We start from the raw sequence: 23,095 nt of genomic DNA, 5'->3' as shown, positions 1-23,095 counted from the left end.
TAGTTAAGCTATTTAGTGACCATTTCGCTATCTTTTCAGGGGTATGATATAATGAGCAGATAGTTCCATACTGCTGCAGTCTCAAATTAGAGGAGTGTACCGACTTACAGATACCGCTAAATGCAGATGCGATAGTATTAGCAGTAATGGTGGTCCCTATTTTCTGACTCCATTGTACAGGTAATCTCCCACAATCATCTTCTTTATATCCAACACTAATCAGTGATTTATCTTTAGCTAGGTAAATACTATCCCATATGTCAGAATCTGATAAAGATGTAAGCTTCATGCTGCGTATAAAACAGTCACGAATTTGGTAGTACTTTAACCGCATGTTCTCTGTGAGATTGTATAAAAGCTTTAATCTATCAAATGTTGAAAACCCATTATGATAATTCAGATCCCCTAAGCTTTTGATACCCGAAGTGGCCCACTGTGTCACACCCCCATCATGAAAGATTCCTGGAAGAGCTGGATTATCCCATTAGGGAAATTTAGGATGATAAATCGACATTTTGTATCTTTTAAGGACAGCCCGCCAGATAAATACAATGTCCCGTGCAATCTTGAATTTAACCCGTTTGAAATAATTTGGATCATTAATTCGATAAAGAAACATTTTAGATTTTTCTCCCAGCATAAACACATAGTAATAGAGAAGACTACTAGAATTTATTAAACTATGCATACGTCCAAGAAAAGCTGACCAGAAATACAATTTGAAATCTGGGAAGTCAAGACCACCTTTGCTGAACGATAGTTTCAATAACTCGGTTGAGCGAGGCGCTTTCTTATAACTCCAAATAAAACTACTAAATATACCGTCTAAACGTTTGAAAAAATAATTATTGATACGTAAAGGATTAGACCGGAATAAATAAAGGAATTTAGGGAGGATCTTCATTTTAATAAAATGTATCCGCCCACTTATACTAAGAGGGACCTTATGCCATTTTTTAGGGCTCGGCCTACGTCACCCCTGCGTCAGCAGGGGGGCGGAGCTCCGAGCCGTATTGTTAAGGGGTTCTGAATCATGCAGGAAAAATTCCTCAGTGCGCGAGATTTTTAGTACTTTACTTTTACCATCTGCATGGTAATTGGTCCTCGCGGTGCCGTGTTTGTAGTAGGCTCAACGCAATAGGCCATATATATTTCACGTTGGGCATTTCCTGCATTTTGTCTGCGGTTACGAGCACGGCAGTCCATAAATTTCAATTAGGAGCTGTCAGGGGGCCGTGGTAATGAAATCCAGATGGTCGGGCGCGTTCACCAGTCTGCAGTGAGTGGCGCGCGTTCGTGCTTGTTCTGTGTTCTCCTTCTACCAAAGACATTACTCACTTTTCCTCTTTTCATGCAGATCTTGTTTTCTTTACTGACTACAGCTGTGTTTATATAGACGGTGGCTTCAGTTGTGCAGCAGGTGCAGTGGCACCAGTGTGGCGTAGCAGGTGCAGTGGCACCAGTGTGGTGTAAGTATCTTTGGTGGAGCAGGTGCAGTGTTACCAGTGTGGCGTTGGCGTAGCTACCATTGGTGGAGCAGGTGCTGTGGTACCAGTTTAGCGCAGCAGGTGCAGTGGTACCAGTGTGTAGTAGCTACCATAGGTGGAGCAGTTACAGTGGTAGTGTTGCTTAGCTATGATTGTGCAGCAGGTGCAGTGGCACCAGTGTGTGGTAGATGGCGTTGTGTAGCAGGTGTAGTGTTATCAGTGTTACTTAGCTATGATTGTGTAGCAGGTGCAGTGGCACCAGTGTGGCGTAGCTATCATTGGTGCAGCATGTGCAGTGGTACCGGTGTGGTGTAAGTATATTTGGTGGAGCAGGTGCAGTGTTACCAGTGTGTGGTAGCTACCATAGGTGGAGCAGTTGCAGTGGTAGTGTTGCTTAGCTATGATTGTGCAGCAGGTGCAGTGGCACCAGTGTGTGGTAGATGGCGTTGTGTAGCAGGTGTAGTGTTATCAGTGTTACTTAGCTATGATTGTGCAGCAGGTGCAGTGTTACCAGTGTGGCGTAGGCGTAGCTACCATTGGTGGAGCAGGTGCTGTGGTACCAGTTTAGTGCAGCAGGTGCAGTGGTACCAGTGTGTAGTAGCTACCATAGGTGGAGCAGTTGCAGTGGTAGTGTTCCTTAGCTATGATTGTGCAGCAGGTGCAGTGGCACCAGTGTGTGGTAGATGGCGTTGTGTAGCAGGTGTAGTGTTATCAGTGTTACTTAGCTATGATTGTGTAGCAGGTGCAGTGGCACCAGTGTGGCGTAGCTATCATTGGTGCAGCATGTGCAGTGGTGTAAGTATATTTGGTGGAGCAGGTGCAGTGTTACCAGTGTGTGGTAGCTACCATAGGTGGAGCAGTTGCAGTGGTAGTGTTGCTTAGCTATGATTGTGCAGCAGGTGCAGTGGCACCAGTGTGTGGTAGATGGCGTTGTGTAGCAGGTGTAGTGTTATCAGTGTTACTTAGCTACGATTGTGCAGCAGGTGCAGTGGCACCAGTGTGGCGTAGCTATCATTGGTGCAGCATGTGCAGTGGTACCAGTGTGGTGTAAGTATATTTGGTGGAGCAGGTGCAGTGTTACTAGTGTGGCGTAGGCGTAGCTACCATTGGTGGAGCAGGTGCTGTGGTACCAGTTTAGTGCAGCAGGTGCAGTGGCACCAGTGTGTGGTAGCTACCATAGGTGGAGCAGTTGCAGTGGTAGTGTTGCTTAGCTATGATTGTGCAGCAGGTGCAGTGGCACCAGTGTGTGGTAGATGGCATTGTGTAGCAGGTGTAGTGTTATCAGTGTTACTTAGCTATGATTGTGCAGCAGGTGCAGTGGCACCAGTGTGGCGTAGCTATCATTGGTGCAGTATGTGCAGTGGTACCGGTGTGGTGTAAGTATATTTGGTGGAGCAGGTGCAGTGTTACCAGTGTGGCGTAGGCGTAGCTACCATTGGTGGAGCAGGTGCTGTGGTACCAGTTTAATGCAGCAGATGCAGTGGTACCAGTGTGTGGTAGCTACCATAGGTGGAGCAGTTGCAGTGGTAGTGTTGCTTAGCTATGATTGTGCAGCAGGTGCAGTGGCACCAGTGTGTGGTAGATGGCGTTGTGTAGCAGGTGTAGTGTTAGCAGTGTTACTTAGCTATGATTGTGCAGCAGGTGCAGTGGCACCAGTGTGGTGTAGCTATCATTGGTGCAGCATGTGCAGTGGTACCGGTGTGGTGTAAGTATATTTGGTGGAGCAGGTGCAGTGTTACCAGTGTGGCGTAGGCGTAGCTACCATTGGTGGAGCAGGTGCTGTGGTACCAGTTTAGTGCAGCAGGTGCGGTGGTACCAGTGTGTGGTAGCTACCATAGGTGGAGCAGTTGCAGTGGTAGTGTTGCTTAGCTATGATTGTGCAGCAGGTGCAGTGGCACCAGTGTGTGGTAGATGGCGTTGTGTAGCAGGTGTAGTGTTATCAGTGTTACTTGGCTATGATTGTGCAGCAGGTGCAGTGGCACCAGTGTGGCGTAGCTATCATTGGTGCAGCATGTGCAGTGGTACCGGTGTGGTGTAAGTATATTTGGTGGAGCAGGTGCAGTGTTACCAGTGTGGCGTAGACGTAGCTACCATTGCTGGAGCAGGTGCTGTGGTACCAGTTTAGTGCAGCAGGTGCAGTGGTACCAGTGTGTGGTAGCTACCATAGGTGGAGCAGTTGCAGTGGTAGTGTTGCTTAGCTATGATTGTGCAGCAGGTGCAGTGGCACCAGTGTGTGGTAGATGGCGTTGTGTAGCAGGTGTAGTGTTATCAGTGTTACTTAGCTATGATTGTGCAGCAGGTGCAGTGGCACCAGTGTGGCGTAGCTATCATTGGTGCAGCTTGTGCAGTGGTACCGGTGAGTGGTAGTTACCATTGGTGGAGCAGGTGCAGTGGTAGTGTTGCTTAGCTATGATTGTGCAGCAGGTGCAGTGGCACCAGTGTGTGGCGTAGTTACCATTCGTGGAGCAGGTGAGGTGTTATCAGTGTTACTTAGCTATTATTGCGCAGCAGGTGTAGTACCACCCGTGTGGCGTAGCTACCATTGTGCAGCAGGAGCAGTGGCAGCATTGTGGCATAGCTACAATTGTGCAGCAGGTGCTGCTGCACCAGTGTGCATAGCTACCCTTGTGCAGGAGGTGCAGTGGCACTACTGTGTCATAGCTTCCATTGTGCAGCAGGTGCAGTGGCACCAGTGTGGTGTAAGTATATTTGGTGGAGCAGGTGCAGTGGTACCAGTGTGGTGTAGGCGTAGCTACCATTGGTGGAGCAGGTGCTGTGGTACCAGTTTAGTGCAGCAGGTGCAGTGGTACCAGTGTGTGGTAGCTACCATAGGTGGAGCAGTTGCAGTGGTAGTGTTGCTTAGCTATGATTGTGCAGCAGGTACAGTGGCACCAGTTTGTGGTAGATGGTGTTGTGTAGCAGGCGTAGTGTTATCAGTGTTACTTAGCTATGATTGTGCAGCAGGTGCAGTGGCACCAGTGTGGCGTAGCTATCATTGGGGCAGCATGTGCAGTGGTACCGGTGTGGTGTAAGTATAATTGGTGGAGCAGGTGCAGTGTTACCAGTGTGGCGTAGGCGTAGCTACCATTGGTGGAGCAGGTGCTGTGGTACCAGTTTAGTGCAGCATGTGCCGTGGTACCAGTGTGTGGTAGCTACCATAGGTGGAGCAGTTGCAGTGGTAGTGTTGCTTAGCTATGATTGTGCAGCAGGTGCTGTTGCACCAGTGTGGCATAGCTACCCTTGTGCAGGAGGTGCAGTGGCACTACTGTGGCATAGCTACCATTGTGCAGCAGGTGCAGTGGCACCAGTGTGGTGTAAGTATATTTGGTGGAGCAGGTGCAGTCGTACCAGTGTGGCGTAGGCGTAGCTACCATTGGTGGAGCAGGTGCTGTGGTACCAGTTTAGTGCAGCAGGTGCAGTGGTACCAGTGTGTGGTAGCTACCATAGGTGGAGCAGTTGCAGTGGTAGTGTTGCTTAGCTATGATTGTGCAGCAGGTGCAGTGCCACCAGTGTGTGGTAGATGGCGTTGTGTAGCAGGTGTAGTGTTATCAGTGTTACTTAGCTATGATTGTGCAGCAGGTGCAGTGGCACCAGTGTGGCATAGCTATCATTGGTGCAGCATGTGCAGTGGTACCGGTGTGGTGTAAGTATATTTGGTGGAGCAGGTGCAGTGTTACCAGTGTGGCGTAGGCTTAGCTACCATTGGTGGAGCAGGTGCTGTGGTACCAGTTTAGTGCAGCGGGTGCAGTGGTACCAGTGTGTGGTAGCTACCATAGGTGGAGCAGTTGCAGTGGTAGTGTTGCTTAGCTATGATTGTGCAGCAGGTGCAGTGGCACCAGTGTGTGGTAGATGGCGTTGTGTAGCAGGTGTAGTGTTATCAGTGTTACTTAGCTATGATTGTGCAGCAGGTGCAGTGGCAGCAGTGTGGTGTAGCTATCATTGTTGCAGCAGGTACAGTGGCACCAGTGTGGCGTAGCTACCATTGCTTCAGCAGGTGCAGTGGCACCAGTGCGCCACATTGGTGTAACACACTCACTACCACACACTCACCCCCACAGACTCACCACCACACACTCACCACTACACACACAACCACACACACAACAACACACCACCAGCCGTCAGTGCACGCTTTCACCAGGGCCAAACACCACCAGCCATCAATGCACGCTTTCACGAACCACAAACACCACCAGGCGTACAACACCAGCCGTCAGTGCATTCTTTTACAAGGCGCACTCACCAGCAACCATCAGTGCACGCTTTCACCAAACACACACACCATCAGCCATCTGTGCACGCTTTTACCAACCACACACCCACCAGCCGTCAGTGCACCCTTCCACCATGCACACACACCTCCAGGCGGCAGTGCAGCCTTTTACCAAGCACACACACCACCAGCCATCAGTGCACAATTTCTACAGGCAGTCACACACACCACCAGCCATCAGTGCATGCATCAATTGTTAACGCATCCACAATTAACTATTGTAGCAATCTCAGTATGGTACACTTTACTTTTAAACATATTCATGTAAAGCACAGCATGCCACCATTGCTACAATTCCAATCTAACCCACATAATTCCACTACACACCACATGCACACACTCCATAACACATGGCGAAAAGACATTGCCATTTACAATGCCATTAGCTCAAACTCAAATAAATTCGAGCCCGATTGCTTTTCCAATGCTTGTTTAATGAGATAACTGTCTCCTTCAACAATGATTCATAGTTTAATGCGACTACTTCTTCTAATTTGGCAGAAACTTTAATCCCCAGATAAGTATCAGTATTACAGACTCCTTGTATTGGAGTCAGTGAGCTATAATTCATCACTATTTGAGTCTTATTTGTGTTCAATCTGTAACCTGAGACAGACCTGAATCTACTTGCCTCCAAGATGATCCCACTTTTATTAGTTTTAAATCTGTCCCAAGTTATGAGGCCACTGTTGACGAAATTGTCCCCCCCTTAGAACGTAATCTATTCATACAATTTCGCTATAAGTCCCTAAATTTTCTGTAACAAGTGGCATTGTAATGTCTCCACTGATGACCTATGTCCATATTGTAAAACAAGTCCAGAATCTATCGTACACCTGCTATTTTTTTGTCTCCATTACAAATCCCTGAGGCGCAAGTGGATTATCCCTTTGTGCAGACTGGTCGGCCCTGGCCACTACCTTGGGGTGATGAGAATTTTGCTCACGGACACACGTAGGGTAAAAGTATTTGGCTTGGCCAAATACTGGTATTCACTATGGATCCAGCGTTTTAAATGTATTGGATGAATTGTTTATCTCTGTTTTTATCTTTTACTGCTTTCTATGGTAGCCATGTGCTCTTTTAACAATGGTTTTTATATGTTTTATCCTTAAAGTGTTTTATTTTAGTCTTGTGATGTGTACTTTTTAAGGTCCTTCTGTGATCGAAATAAAGTTATACATGTATTACTTTTTGGTTATTAACAATCCCATGAAGGGATCAGGGGCACAGTGAAAACAGAAACAAACCTTATTTCGTTATTCACAGTATCACACAGACTTTACTAAGGAGAATAAGCACTTTCAAGTAAAAAATATTTATCACTACAGGTATTTATTACTACAGGAACAATCTGTTTCTCAGTACATCTAAAACAACTACACCTAATGTTATAAAAAGTGCAAGAAGGTACATTATAAATAACTAGAATAAATTAACAGTAATATCATTGTTAAAATGTCATTTAAAATGTAATCTGGAACCTATCACTCTAACATCTACTTCTATGCGCTATACTGCAGTAGCATGGAAGTCAGAGCAACTTGCAGTCTAGAGATTGTTAGGGAGAGAAAATGCACTGCATAACTTGTTGACAGCAAAGGCTATCTTTATTAGTGGCAGCACAAAGATAGTGTTTATTTATTTATTTAAAAAGTTTTATATAGCGCTGGCTGGACCCGGAGGTATCAGAGCGCTTTACGTAGGGTTCCACAGAAATTATGAAATTACTTCAGTTGCACGTTACATCAGTTACTAGAAAAATATTTCAAGAGTGTAGAAGACGAAATAAATGGAGTTTAGAAGGGTAAAGGTGTAGGAGTTAGATAGAATGGAGAGACAAAGGAGGGTCTGCCCAAAGCCTGGCTGGGTAGGTGACGACCGAGGGCGAAGTCCACAGTCCATCTCCTTTTTAGCTATGAGGTAGCTCCACCGGACATCAGCCAAACAGCAAGGTCTCAACGGGAAAGTAATTAAAGAGCAAAAGCAGTGGCAGGGAAGAAATGAGACAAATGTCAGAAGTCCGGCTGGGTAGGTGACGGCCATGGCGGTGTGCCGGAGCCAATCTCCCCTATAGCTGTTGGTGCAGCTCCGCCGGGAATTGGCCATGTATGCTTTTCGGGTTCCACCAGAACAGAGAGAGGAACAGGAGGTGATCCAACGTCAAGACTCAAGAGGGTTAGGGGGTAAGGAGGAGGGGGAGGAGGGAAGTAAGGTCAGGAGAGACATCGGTCCTGTTGTTACTGGGGAGAGCCTTCCGCAATGTTCTCCTGCTGGCCACTGGTCCAAAGATGGTGAGAGGAGAGGTGAGGAAGGGACAGACTCCAGGTTCAGAGCTCCTCTTGGTGAAAAGTCTCCTCTTAAGGTCAGGCAAGGAGTGAAAACCCCTGTGGGTCCCCACATCTGGGTCCTTTTCAATGATTGCTAAGACCCTTCCTGGAGGCCTGCTATTACTGCTTTCCCCCCTCAGGGTGCCTCTGGGGTGCCCCTGTGCCATACCTGAAAATGGGAGGGATGGCCGCCATTTTGGAGTCATGCGGGGCACCTCAGGGTCTCCTTCCCTCTCGCCTACAGTGCTCACACGCTGCACCTTTAGCTATGCCAGCATGAATTCCCCCGCAAACACACACTGCAGTGGCAGTCAGTCGGTCTTCCTCCAGGACGCAGCATTATCAGCTTCAGGCAAGATGTAGCATCCGCGAAGTGTGAATTGTGTGGCAATAGGGGAGACCATCTCTGGCAGAATCTCGGGTGATAATCAGCTAACAAGTGATCCAGTGGCCCTGCTTATGTACTAACATTAATCAGAGGTCGGAACTTATAACATAAGTTTAAGAATGTCTGACTTAGATTATGTGCATCAAGGTATGCATCCTAAACGTTTCCTTATGAACGTATAAGGTAAAGCATGTAAATTAAGACTACGTTATTTTGGGTATATGTCTGTATGTGTTCATAATTAACCTTGACATGGTAGAAAGTTGACATTTGACCAGGCAAATGTTGCATCGAAGGGCTTGACGGTTTCACTGTTCTTAGAAAGATAAACTCAAACTGCATCTGTGTTGAATGGCAGACATGATAGTGATTCTGCATGAATCGGAAAAGATGGTGACTCCTATTTTGTGAGACAGGGAAGATGGCAACCTCCTCTTGTCAAGATTGAGTCGAGGCCCACGTAACATGAAGTCGGACCATAGGGACTTTACGTCAAGTGGGCCTGACTTACATATTGTGAAAAGTGTGTACTGAACACAAATTGTTAATGGTGGATTGGTCAAGTAGGCCTGACTTACATGTTGTGAAAAGCGTGTACTCAACACTAATTGTTAATGGTGGATTGTTATCACATCTAACAAAAGCCTATTGGCAGTTACTTGGTTAGAATTTCCAAGACTACCAGCAGCAGGCCAGTATTTTGGCACTGGTGACCCACTCAAACAAACCACGGTGATAGAAGATTTGTACTATGAAAATCCTTATTAGTTTCTCTTTGGAGGGAATTCTATATTAATTTGAGTACTGTTATTTTTGACATATTTGCAAATATTCTATGGGTTACCTAATGGTAGCTTTGTGGGAAAGCTTATGCTCAATATAGTAAGTCTGAGATGGTTATGGGGGCAACCCAGTAACAAAGGATGTAGGCCTGATTGCTCCACTGGGAAAAACATATTTCAGGTATAGGTATGATCTGTTCAATATGAAAATATAAGACATAGTCAAATAACCCTGACTTGTTTATTATGAAACTCATATTTTAGGGTCAGTAGACCTTAAGGAGTATATTGTTATTCCACAGTATTAAAACCTGCAGAGATCTAACTGGTTACTTGAAATCTCACAGATTATTAACTCTGTAGGCAAGGGTTTAATGTTGAGCACTTCCTTTGACAAACTCTAGTGAGAGAAGATTTGCACTGTAATAATTCTTGCTAGAATCCCTTCTGAAGGCCTGACAGGCTAATGTGATCGTCAGGATCCAGTGAAGACCGTAGTAGGTTTAAAAGACTGGTGCTCATCCTTGACAAATGTTTGACCACAGGAGACCCCCTCTTCTTGGATCCGTTTGATCTTTTAACCTTTCAGAACTGGTATTTCAACTAGTCAGTGGGTCCGTAAGTAAGGCTACACCACCACATGCACAGCACACCTTCGCGTGTGTGCTGAAAATAATTCACAACTCACATGGCTATCTCCACTTTTGTAGCCACATCACTATTCACGTTCCTTGGTCCTGAAGAAAGCCTCATTACTATCAGGGAGGCTGAAACATGTTGATCAGTATTTAGGAGATATTGAAGACCCATTTTTCATCTTCATTATATCCCTGCTTTGTTTTTAACGTGTCCTAGGACCCTGTGAATAAATTATTCCCGGTTGAGAATCCTAGAGACATTTTTCACCTCACCACTTTTTGAGCACATACCACACTGTCAAATAAAAAAAACTGCTCCGCTGTAACTCAGGCGTTGAAGCTCAGCTGGGTTGCACTCGGCAGCTCAGCTGGGAACCCGATGATGAAGCATGCTACCAGCCGGTTGGTGGGGGAGGGTTCTTCTTTCAAATCCACTGGATTTTTGTGCGCCATTCCTTGACACTGAGTCAGAAAAACTCAAGGATTCATTAACAGGTCCGTCCACGTTGTTTCATTTATTAGGCTAATTTGTCTGACAGCATTTAGTAATAAAAAATATGTATTAATAATTATATGCATATGTGCATACATGCATGCATACACACTTAACGTATATACACAAACACATACATTGGAAGGTTTTGGATCAACCCTTTTGCTCTACTGGTCTTTAAGACTGTCATATGCTCTCTGCTTCCATCTATGGACAGTGTAATGCATAGGGAAATGGGTCAGCCAACTTCAGTCGATGGCTCTCTTGCACTGTGAGTAAATGCATTTATCTGATTACACATGCACTTCTGCCTGAAATGAGGGAGCTTCAGTGTCACTGCTGTTTGGACAGTCCTAGTTTTCTATTGTCTCCTTCGCAGTCCCCTTTCATTTCTTTCCTACTCCTTTTTATTTTAGTTTTGAACCATACTATAGCTCCCCAGACAGTCCTAATGGCCTGCTTGCCTGAAGCTCATTTCATCGTTTGAACTGCATCTCCTCCTATATGGCAACTGCCTCTAAACCAGGCAACCATCATGAAATGGCATTGGTCATAGAGTGTCATTGCTTTACCATGCCAAGGTGGCCTACACTTCGGTTCTAAATGTGGCGCTGTGGATCTTTAAAGCAATGATACACTATGTAGAGTGTCATTGCAAGATGGTCTCCCACAACAGCCGTTCATTTGGTTTTTTACCGAAACCATATGCCCGACATGTTTAGGCCTTATAATGTTTTTTCTTTTCTACTTTTATTCTTGTAATTTATCTTCCATATATTGTTGATTTTGTGTATATGTTTTATAGTGAATGTATAAGTTAGTGAATGTAAAAATGAGTCAGTGGATGGATGAAAAAATGCCTTAGTGAAGAAAGAGTGGTATAGTACCATTTATAATCGCCTATTGAGTACCTAAACCTATCAATGACTGAAAAGGCACTTCTGTTTATAAGACAGACCTTTTGACATTGCTAATGCTTGTTTTGAGTGAATTACGCTAACTTTCATTTACTTGGACTACCTCCTTTTAAGTGTCAAGGATTTTGTATGAGTTAAACCTACTCCCTAGAAGGATGGTTTACTCACAGGAAGAGTAACTAACTCACATGAAGACTACTTTCTAGGGGAGACAACCTTTACAACGCAACTTTTACTATGCAGTGCCATTACGACGCAACTTTTACAATGCAAACCATTACAACGCATTGCGCTGGGGGGCGCTCTAGGATAGGGAATAGGTTTAATTTACTATCCAACACCTTCCCTACTATCCACGGGGACTGGAGTTGGAATAGTAAATTAAACTATTCACTATCCAGCGCCCCAAAGCACTATGCGTTGTAATGGTATGCGTTGTAAAAGTTGCGTCGTAATGGCATGCGTTGTGAAAGCATGCGTTGTGATGTCATACATCCCTTTCTAGTGAGTGAGACTGTCTCATAGTGATTGAGATGGGCAGTCAATAAGTGGCACTGCTTTCCAGTCAGTGGCAAAAGTGTTTCCTGTAAGTGACACTACCCTGGAATGTCACTGTCAGTCAGTGAGTGACACTGCCTTCCAGTGAGTGACATTGATTCCCACCTGGTTAACACTTAACCATAGTAGTAAGGCAACTTCACTTAAACATAGTAGTAAGGCAACTTGCCCGTAGCAAAGAGACACAGCAAACAACTTCTTGCTAGGTTCCAATTATGTAATCTCATTGGGCCGTAGATGGCAGCTGTTCCTTATTATGAAATACATCACTATTAAGGTCTTGTAGGAAACCACATGTATATTTGTACTGAATTCTATTATTTCTTCTTACCCCAAACAGGACTTTTTGAAGTATTACAGCAAGGCAGGCGTTGATATTACTCAGCTGGAGGTGAGCGCTTGCTTCCCATTATTGTTCTCTTTTATGTCTATCCAGTATGTTATACAAACTATGTAAAGCTTGTTTTGGAAAAACACTGCATGCATACATTTTAGTAAATGACTGCATAAGCTTCACATAAGAGGCATTATAGATCCACAAATTTCCCAATAGGCTCTTCAACCTATATCACCACAATTGATCAACTACTAGCAGTTCAAAACAATCCAACCACAATGGAAATCTTGTGCAAGTGCAAAACATTGTTGTGTGAGGGCAATGAGACACACTGCTGGGCAGGGGAAGGCCAGCACAAGACTGTACAATGACAATGAGTCAAGATTCTATACAAGGGGGCATGGCCTGCAACATGGTTGAGTACGTCGTACTCACTGAGAGCTCCTACCGGAGCAGCTAATCTGAACAATATCCTGCCATTCCAAATGGAAACTGAAGCCTCCCAAGTGGTGTTGGAAGATAGCTGCATACTGCTGATCGATTACCTTTCTGTTCCCGGGCCGTCCTGCCTGCCAGGATGACACATGCCTGGTACGGAGTCTCTCTTGCTGGCGCCTGACAAGATAGTAGCCCGCCAAGAGTGATTGCTGCTGGAGGCTCACCTGCATGACTGCTGAGGTAGAGAGGAGATGTACCAGCCTACAGAGACTCCTGACTGTATGCAGCGGACAGACGGAACTTCGGCCCGTCTGCCCAACCTCACTGACCGAATATCATCGAAACGCAGAGCAATAATCGCTTGGACCCGAATTTGAAATTTCCTCGAGTGTCCCCCAACCTTGGCTGAGACACGTCCAGCCCACCTAGGGCAGTCAACGTCCCTTCCCGACACATTGTCCTGATGAAGACCCGGCGCGACCACCAATAGGGGCACATTTAGGGTTGAAACGTCAACGCTTACTCAAGGCCCAGACTAACCAAGACCCCACACAACAAAAGAAAAGAGTCTTTGGTGTGAAAGCATTATCTGGCCTATCTCTCACCTGTACGTAAAAACCACAACCACCTTGTATATACTGTACACTTGTAAAGCACTGAGCACTTATGTCACAAGATCACCCACCCATCCATGTTATTATCTTATGTTGAATTCTGATACAAAGAAACAGCACAAAGCATTTAAATTTCTGTTTCCATTTCTTCAAAGAGAATTGTTTTACTACACAGGCGCTGTACAAAGGTTGCTATCGGATTTTACAAGTGCATTATTTGCACCATTAAGTAACATACCTTCTACCCGACAGAACCACTTGTTGTTAGACTAGCCTACAGATAGAGCGCTGCAGCCCAGAGTCCACGGTATTGTGCCTGACGCCCCTCTATCCCCGCACTCCCTCACCAACAACTGCTACAGCGGCCACTGGTGAGAGACATCGCGCGGCCCATGCCGGCCACTAGATAGAGTGCCCGGCAGGTTAGGCTGAAGCAAAGCAACGGACCGGTTGCGCATATAGGTAATACGTGGCCCACATCTGAGAAACAGAGGCCTTTGTGGGTCATCAGCTGACCTGAGAGGTAGGGCGGGAAGGGAAAGAACAGCCGCCGGCCTGCTGTCTAGAAGGCGGCCCTGCGGAGCAAGAGGAGTTTGTGCTGCTGGCCAAGCGAAGGAGCGGATTGTCTGGCCTCGCGGAGCTTGGGGCCAGCGGGTATCTGTGTTGCCGGTGATCCGAGGGGGCAGCTGTGGCGAGACATGGATCTGAGCCCCACAAATCCTCTACTATCCTCCACACAAGGGAGGTGGGAGCCGATGGACTAGAGTCCTGCCGCGCGGACGAAAGAGGCCGCACGGTAGAGACTGGGCATGCCCATCGAGTCAAGATCCAGAACGGAGAGGGGTCAGTGGTGATACAGCGGAGCAACTGTGCTACCGGTAAGATGAGACAGGGAGAGGTGCCCCCGGGCCCCTGACCCACAGAAGAACACCACTGACCGGACCTAGGCTGAGGTCAGAGTTGCACCCTATGGGGATTGAAGGAGACTTGGCAACATATACTGCACTGGCTGCTGCTGCCAGCCATTGAGAAGGTACCCTGTGCCGACTTGATGGGGGCCCACTTCTGGACTGAAGGAGGAGACTGGTCTCATTATCACTGAAAGCCGCCGGGGAGAGGAGATCACGTCGGTCCATTGAGAGGAGAGCGGGTTACTGACTGCCCCCCACTGTCCTCTTCCTCTGTCTCCTTGCTGTTACATAAGGTGAGATACGGACATCACTCACAATCATTGGCCTGGTCCATACACAATAGTGGCAAAAGATAAAGACCCAAGCCGTCCCGTCAGGGAAAGCTAGACCACTTCATAAAAGTCCACAGGCAGAGGCCACAGAGGGTACACAACCCCTGTCAGACACGGCAGTACTGCTTTCGGCGATACAATCCTCAAGGGAGGCGTTGGAAAACAAAATAGGAGAGGTATGCTCCAAGGTGGGACTTTTGTGACAAGATCTCTGCCAGATATCGGAGACAGTAGCGGAAGTGGAAACGTGAGGCTCAGAGCTGGAAGACACGGTACGAGAACTCCAGAAGGGGGTGACGGAACTTCGCACCACTAACGTGGATGTATTGTGGTGTGTGGAAGATGCTGAAAACAGAGCCTGGAGAAATAACCTCTGCTTTGTGGGATTTCCGGAGGGGGTGGAGGGAGCCAATGTGCCCTTGTTCTTGGCAGCCTGGCACAAAGACATTATTTCACCCAAGCATTTTCTCGGCATGCTTTGTCATAGAGAGGGCACACCAGGCATTAAGTGTAAGGCCGCCTCCTGGCACGCCACCCAGACCGATAATAGCGAGGTTCCTTAACTTCCTGGACAGAGATATGATCCAGCAAAACGTGCGCCAAAACAAGTCTGACACACAAATGCTAAATTAATGGTGTTCCCAGACCACAGCCAGGATGTCCAATGTCAAAGACCTTTTGACTCTGTTAAAGTGAAGCTCAAGGCCTTACAAATATAGTACATGCTCCTTTTTCCTGCGAAGCTGAATGTTATCTACTCAGGAAAGACCCAGTTCTTTCAAACTCCAGAGGAAGCGTGGGCCTGGGTTGGGGGAGGCTGATTCAACACTCCTAAAGATACCTGATTTGGCATGACAGCCAACGTCTCCACTGGAGATCAGACCAAAGGACTCGGTGCGGAGGAAGCGCAGAACGAGCCGGAGTCTAAGCCGTGCTGCTGCCGAAACGCCATACACTCTGAGAGGAGCTACCCAGGGCAAGAGACGCATTGCTGGCATAGGAAATGACCCGGACCTGGCAGAGACTGGGGCCACACTGGTACCACCTCACTGGAGGCCTATTCGGATCCTGACGAGACCGGGCTGTCCACGGGATCTGAGAGTATATACCCTTTGGCTGCTGAAATCCCTGCCATGGAGCAAGACGCAGAGACTGGCCTGCAACCACGACCGGAAAAACTGCTAAAACTGGACATGAATGAGTCAGGATCATGCACCTAAATATCGGCAGAAGGGATTTTTCAACCAAATGTTTAGCTCTCCACATGCCCCCTAGCGAAGATTTGTGAAAATGTACTCGTACACATTGTTACATGGTTTGGAAGTTCTTAGGAGCTACTTTGTTGGGTGATGAGTAATTCCTTGTGGGTGTGGCCGACACACCTCTCCGTCTTCTCCGGCACACTGCTGTTTCTCTTGAATGAGGTGGTATGGTGGGAGGAATACAAGTTATGGTTGTGTTTTGTTATTGCTTTTTGTTGATTGCGTGGCCTACTAAGGGACAAAGACCCCTAAGGGTGTAGGATGGTGTTCTGAGTTTGACATACACAGTTGAAACAATGAAAGACCATACCCCATGGCCGAGATTACACCTGTTGTAAGGCCAAGTCTCACGGTGTTGACGTGGAACATCTATCGTCTGAGGGACAAAATTAAAAAGGGCCTGGTGGTGCAATACATTAGGAGAATTCACCCAAATGTAGTGATGCTCCAGGAGACACATTTACAGGGTACCCACTGTATATTCCTGGGCCAAGGGGCATACACAGTGTTTGCACATTCAAGTTATTCCACTGGGTCACGGGGGTAGCCATATTAATTAAGAAATTACCCCCTTTGCGGGAGGTACGTCACTGGCTGGATCTCATGGGAAGATACGTAGGTGTCACAGGACAATGGGGAAGGCGTGACATGACCCGAATTTGCACGTATGCGCCACCGAGACTCCAGGCAACCACACTTGGCAAGGTTGTAGACATCCTTCTCAAGACACCGTCCTTTCTCCATGTGCTAGGAGGTGATTTTAAGGATGTTTGGTATGTATAGATTGTATTTGACACTGCAGCCATTAGGCCTTACTACATTTTACGTTTGTCACTAAGAGACAGTAATATTGGCGTTGTTAGATAAACTAATATTCACCCTTTTAATTTGGTGCAACAAATATTTACCCATTTGGAGATAGAAATCTTAATGCACACTTTCCCCATGGTAATTTTCTACAGTGCTAAATATTATTGAATTTTCACAGTGATGTTAGTGACATTATGAAGATCATGATAATGCAAAAATGATTTTAGTGCAATGACTTTTAATAATTGTTCTTCATGTAGTCATTTCTTGAATAATGATCACTAACCCTTTTGTTGTTTCTACTTATGAAAAGCAAGCCTCATTCCTTTCCTTTTGTCTTTAAATGCATTTATTTATAACACTTACAACATTTCTTTTGAAACTAAGCACAGAAATTTACTGAAACACAGAAATTTTCTTTCACCTTTTAAAAAGCAGTAATTATATACCATCAGATCCACAGATGTGCTTTTTAGGAAAGCTACAGGAAATTAAGTCCTTACTTTTATCCTTTCTCTTTTATCCACAATAATGAAGCTGTATTTGTAACTTTCAAAATTAGTAGTCTTTAATGCACGTGCTTTTATGCCATTTTGTACTAACTTAAAACCTAGTTGCCACAGTGTTTATTTTTAGATTGTGCCTGGGTAAAGCCTGTGTTATTTATTCAGCTGTGTTTTATGACCGGCAGGCGTGGTTTCTACACTTTTTCAGGAGAAAAGGCCTTGTGCCTAGGACTGGTAAATCCTGTTTGAAATTTAATGGCACAGGGCCCCTTATAATGCCATCTGTTTCCAATATTACTGCAATGTGCTGTATTCTAATGTCCTCACAGAAACCCCAAAAAGATAAGCCACTCATTACCTCCCTTTGCTCTGACAGACAGCTTCCTTTGGACAGACAACTTGAGCAGCTGTTAAGAGCTCTCTTTCTGGTGCTGGGATTGAGGCTCAGTTAAAAGCCAGGCATTCCAAGCCAGTCACAATCTATTGTGTGCAGTGTGGTAAAAGAAGGACACTTTTATTTTAGCAGCAACCAATTACTCATATAATGTGAATGACTTTTAATATTTAATATAATGTATCTAAGGATAGTGCCTTAACATTTTGCACAACTGATAGACAATACTAACAACATGTTGGGCATCTATTTTTAATTTTGTTAAGTCCTAGTTGCATAAAACACACAAATTCATTTTTCTCCTTGAGGCCTACCTTTCCCTATTGAGTGCCATTTTTTTTTCTACGTAAAGTTAGTTTTAACATTATATAACTCTGGCTATACTCAAAGGTCTCAAAGCACTTTATTTGTTGTGAGATAACATTTTCTCTTTTTATATGGAATGCTAGGCAATTCTGCTTCCATTTTTTATTCTAACTTTTTACCATTGTGGCAATATAATAATAGAATGTACATACATCTATACTTTGTTACTGTTTTTACTTGCCATAGTATCGTGCAGTTACTTAACATATTTTATATCATTCATTCTTTGAAGTTTAAAGTGTAATTGTTCCAATGGAATCTGCAGAACACAATGACGACAACAAACCAAATTGAGCTAATTCCAGACATTTTTAAGAAGGGGCCACACACTCATAACACACAACACAGTTTGCAAAGTCAAGACATCCTTACACAAAGAGTACAGTCGCTACTCACTCAAACAAGTACTTCACAAGTATTACCACCAGTGTCAGTCCACAAACCTCATAGACACTCAAACACACAATCAACCCACAAACCAACACTAGGAAAAAAACAAGAGGCAGCCCACAGACTGTACTCTAACCAAACCAATAGAAAATACACAATCAAACATATCTTGTCAACTCTTTCCCTGAAACAGACACTGCTCAACATACTGAATCTTCTTAAAATCAAATGACTCATTTACTGGCCATCGTAAATCAGGATCCTTTTTGTACATGTGTTCCATAGTGTACTATACATGTATGAAAGAAATACCATATGTAATGTACATAAACCTATTAAGTATCCCCTCTAGGGGAGCCGGCTGATTACTTTCTAAATCCATATTGGTACCTCCAAGACAGCAACACATTCTACGAAGTGTGTTAGGAGCAGGCATGCCAAAAATACTATAATAAAATATAATATTATATAAAATAGTATTTATTTCAAGTGTAAAACATAGAGACAGACATCTCCTCATTACCTGCCTTTGTTTGTTGCAATAAACAAACAAACAAAACCAGAATCTTGGCCAAGCAAATCCAAAATCAAGAGTGCCACTTCAGTGACCTTACCAAAGAAGACAGGCTCTAGCCGCAGACCTTTTCCAAAATACGCCGAATTACCATTTGGTTTGGCAGAGTGTTTGCAAACACTCTGTGCCTTTACCAAATCATAAGGCATGCCTATTACAGGGGCTGAAGACCCACCCAAAACAAGATAGGGTAAAACCCCCAAGCCTTTACAAGAAGAGACTGAATTACCAAATGGCCTGGCGGAACACTCAAGAGCACTCCGTATCTCTACTTACGAATTTTACTAAATGACAGAAGTCTCCAGCCTCCACCTGCCAAGCTCTGGATTGACCCAATGGTCACTGGAAAAACATATGCCAAAGGAGATCTCAGTCGGGACCGGCCATCACCTGGAGGGTCAGATTAGGAAAACCGGAAAACACATTGGTCTGCAAAGACAAAGGGTCTCCTCGTTCAGGGTACCTCCTCCATAGATTCCGGCCCTCCCTCAAGACCGCTCTTTCTGATGGCCGCGTCTCCAATGAGTACCTGTTTGGGGGCCAATTTGTAGAACAATTCGCCTTTTTAAGGGCTCACTGGTGCAGGGGTTTATCCTTATCTGTCCACTCGTCCTTAAACCAACATATAGAAATTGGCACTGAAGCTGGCATATAAAATAACAAGGTTATTAATCACTCATGAGTGGGACTACATCAATACAACACCTTCGGGCACTGTATGAGGTAGTCCATGGGATACAGAAACCAAAGGCCTTTTATACCCTATTTACTGCTGAGTAAGCATGGAGACTCAAAGAGGAGGTACAGGCATATACAGGAATAGTTATTGACTAACATGGGCAGACAGAAATTGCTTGGTAACAAAGTGGGAGGGAAATAGTACTGCCTACTTCAGTTGGAATAGCCTGACAGTTACATTCTAAAACAGGTGCATTCTAGCAGCTACAGGCCTTTCTGAGCATGCGCAGTGCTCTGGCTCAGTACTGAAGACGTTAACTACAGTTGATGACTCAAGCGAAATAGAAAGGCAAGCAAAAGTGAAGACGGCAGAATCACATGGCTAAAACATGGCTAATGCAAATGGATGCCACAAACAAAATGGCTTCAGCTTATGCTAACAGTAATTCCTGTGATTTCCACAGATGGACATATGACTTAAAAAGTTGTTCTGGGAAACAACTCAGAATTCGTTTTTCTGAGGTGACCTTCACTTTAAAAAAAAAGTTTCTCTTATGGATCATATGTTGAGAGACTGACTTCCTGCTGGAATGATAACCAGTTTGCCCTGAAATTGTAGACTTAAAGTTGGCAAATCCATGTCTCATCCATGTCCTTGCTCATGGAAAACTGCCACAGCAAAGTCTGGGTTAATATTTCATGGAAAGAAAGCAGAAGATGGTTCTAGAATAGAAATATTTAGGATATTTCTCTGTTCTCATATCATCGACCACAGAGCAGGTAAACACAGGGTTCATCCTTGCTTTGTGGATGTGATGTGGTGTTGTGTTCTCAGTAGGAATGGAGACAAAGGTTGCCACGCTGCGAAAATTGGGGTTTGGTTATTAGAAAATAAACACCTATTCTTGCACCAGTGTGGCATGGCCATGGATGTCTTGAATTTCTGAATCATTTACCACCAAAAATTCTAAACCTATGGAGCAGTGACTAGGATACTGAAATGTTAATCTTCTGCCATAAATTCCCCAGTGTATAGATTTCCAAAGACAAAATAAGAAGGCACTGCATAGCAACAAAAGCATGTTACTTATATCACAAACCTTGAAAACGATTTATGTCTGGTTTGATTTTATCATTTTCAAAATTAGTAAACATGTTCATAGCATGTGTGATTGTGGATAATCATGCTCTCCATACTCCTGCTATCTTGTGTTTCGAAGAAGTCTTTCGTGTCATGAGGTATAGTGACGCCTTCCTTAGTTGGTAATGCGCATGCACACTGGCTCCATTGCTAGGTTTCTTTTTCCACCAACTGGTTCGGTCGTGTACCAATTGGGCTGCATGATCGTACCTAGCACTGCCAACTGCTAGGCTCTCTCAGTCGCTTGACTCCTGTTCTTATGGAAGAAATCACTGTGACGAATCTCCGATCCCATTTCTTTTTTTGTCTCTACTCTATGAACACCAAAACCAGGCTCTCATGGTGCCTCACAATGGGGTCCTGGCCTCCTCCCGGTACCCTCTGCCCATCGTCTCCAGAATTGATGAGAATGCTAGGTCAGTGATGGAGATGACGCTCTTCCAATACTGCCCCCAGAGCCATTCAAAGATCCCCTGAACTGACCATTATCAAGTCTGCAATCTCTGCCCCTCCCCTGAGCATGATGACACCACGTGCCATTCATGCCTCACCTTCCGATTAAAGAAGACTCTTCAGTACCGATGCAGCTGGAGTTAGGCCCTTCAGGGAATGCAGAGACAGGAGTGCGACAACACCCTCAGCAACTTTGGAAAATGCGACATCAAGACGGAAGAAGCAGCCAATGCCTCAGTGGCCCAGCTGACCCAGTCCAGTTCAGAGGCGAGGCCACACTCCAAGTCCATGGGAGAACAACTGCAAGACCCTGAGGCTTAAAAATCTTGAAACACTTCATTTGTGAGTATGGCTGGCACCCACACACAACCCACGGCTGCACATTGATTATGTGTACAGGGTTGGGCATCGACCCTAGACTCTTAACAACAACCTGTCAGGTCATCGCTTCCTTAAGGCCATGGTTGGCACTGAGAAAAGTCTTTTGAGCCAACAATGCTTCTTTCTCTGGCCACAAAGATCCTACAGAAGCCTCAGGCTCCTTTGGAGCTGCCAGTCACCACGACTCCAGCACTGCAGTCAACACCGGTACAACAGTCCACACTGACACTGAAGCCAACACCTAAGACATCATCAGCAACAAACCTCACAATGGTGCCGAAATCAACCTCCTTGTTGAAGAGAGGCGTGACACCCAAGACACATTCAGCGCTGAAAACACTCTCAAATGCCACCTCCAAAGATTTAGAGCAGCCTATTCTCCCGCAGAGGATGTGAGATGCTCACCAGAAGCATCTGTTTATTTGCTTGCAGACGGGCAAAAGCCGCTGCCGAAGTAACATGAAACTCTACGAAGGAAAAGGAAATTCACCTTTGAGGAGCAGCTAAGAGCACCAATGGTAAGAAATGGGTGTGCTAAAAAACCCTTTTTAAAGTTTTTTAAAGAAATAATAGTGTTGCAAGATACAGTGCCGTTGTTCAGGGGACTGCTGCTTTACAGTTTAAGTAGAGCAACATATTCTACAAACAGAATATGATTTTTACAGTGTAAAAGCATCTTTTCGTAGCGTGTATTGCTGTTGATTCACATGCGCCCACCTGCCTCGCTTTAAGCCACTGGTTGTTGCAGGTGTACACTTCTTTACTTACATACTTAAATTCTTTGTATATAGCTTCTTGCTTGGCCTCCCAACTGTCCTATCCACTGCTCTATCTCTACGCTCACCCGCTGTGAGTAGAACAACCTAACAAAGGAGAAGGTACCCATGTGCATTGCCAACTAAGGGAGGAATCAACAGCACTATGCACCAGAAACAGTTGCTTACAGAGTAACATATTCCTTATGTGGATTAGCAATAATTACTGTTGGAGTTGTAGGCTGGCTGGGATGCTGGCTTCTTACTAAGCCAAGGCTTTCATGACCATACACAGCTCATTATCTGCAAGCATATGGAATTTTCATGAGAACTGAATGCTGAAACAATCAATGACATTGGGTTTAAATCTTGAAATTTCAGTAGCCAATTAAGAGCAAATCCAGTAATGTTCATTAAGTATGACTTTCATATTGGCACAATTGAGCTGAAAGCAGAATTCGAATTGTGATATAAGGACAACATCTATGCCCCAGTATATTTTCAAGGAATAACATAAAATATTTGGGACTTATGCTGTACTATGAAGGATCAAAATCTGTTCAAATAATTTCAAGTGCGCCTTGGGATGTTCTATGTTTTGCAGAAAGCTGTCGAGGTTATGTGCTTCGTACCAAAGCGCTGCAATGATATGATGAATCTTGGGCGGCTGCAAGGATTTGAGGTAAGCAATGGTACTGAAAAATATGGCGATCACCAAATATCCAAATCCTGGAGATAAGTATCTTTATAAATGGTCTCTTAAAACAAATGCAATTCCCCATTTTCTTTATCGTTTAAAAAGGTTCAGAGGCACCTTCTTGTTATCAGTGTTTCCCTGAAATTTCAACTGCTTTTTGGTAAGGGATGTTTGTAAAATATAAAGCTTA

General features: G+C 44.9%; 1 protein-coding gene across 2 annotated transcripts in view; it reads left to right on the top strand.

Moving 5' to 3' along the window:
- Positions 1-23,095, top strand: part of ARHGEF25 (Rho guanine nucleotide exchange factor 25) — an 896,541-nt gene that overhangs the window by 786,865 nt on the left and 86,581 nt on the right. For both annotated transcript variants that reach the window (XM_078688964.1, XM_078688966.1), the window contains 2 exons: positions 12,207-12,257; positions 22,813-22,890. In XM_078688964.1, the coding sequence (XP_078545090.1) occupies positions 12,207-12,257; positions 22,813-22,890 (129 nt within the window). The remainder of the gene's footprint in view (positions 1-12,206; positions 12,258-22,812; positions 22,891-23,095) is intronic.

Source organism: Lissotriton helveticus, chromosome 1_1 (genome assembly GCF_964261635.1).
Source record: "Lissotriton helveticus chromosome 1_1, aLisHel1.1, whole genome shotgun sequence".
Taxonomy (NCBI): Eukaryota; Metazoa; Chordata; class Amphibia; order Caudata; family Salamandridae; genus Lissotriton; species Lissotriton helveticus.
Note: the sequence above shows the minus strand (reverse complement) of the source record. Positions and strands in the feature narration are given on the sequence as shown.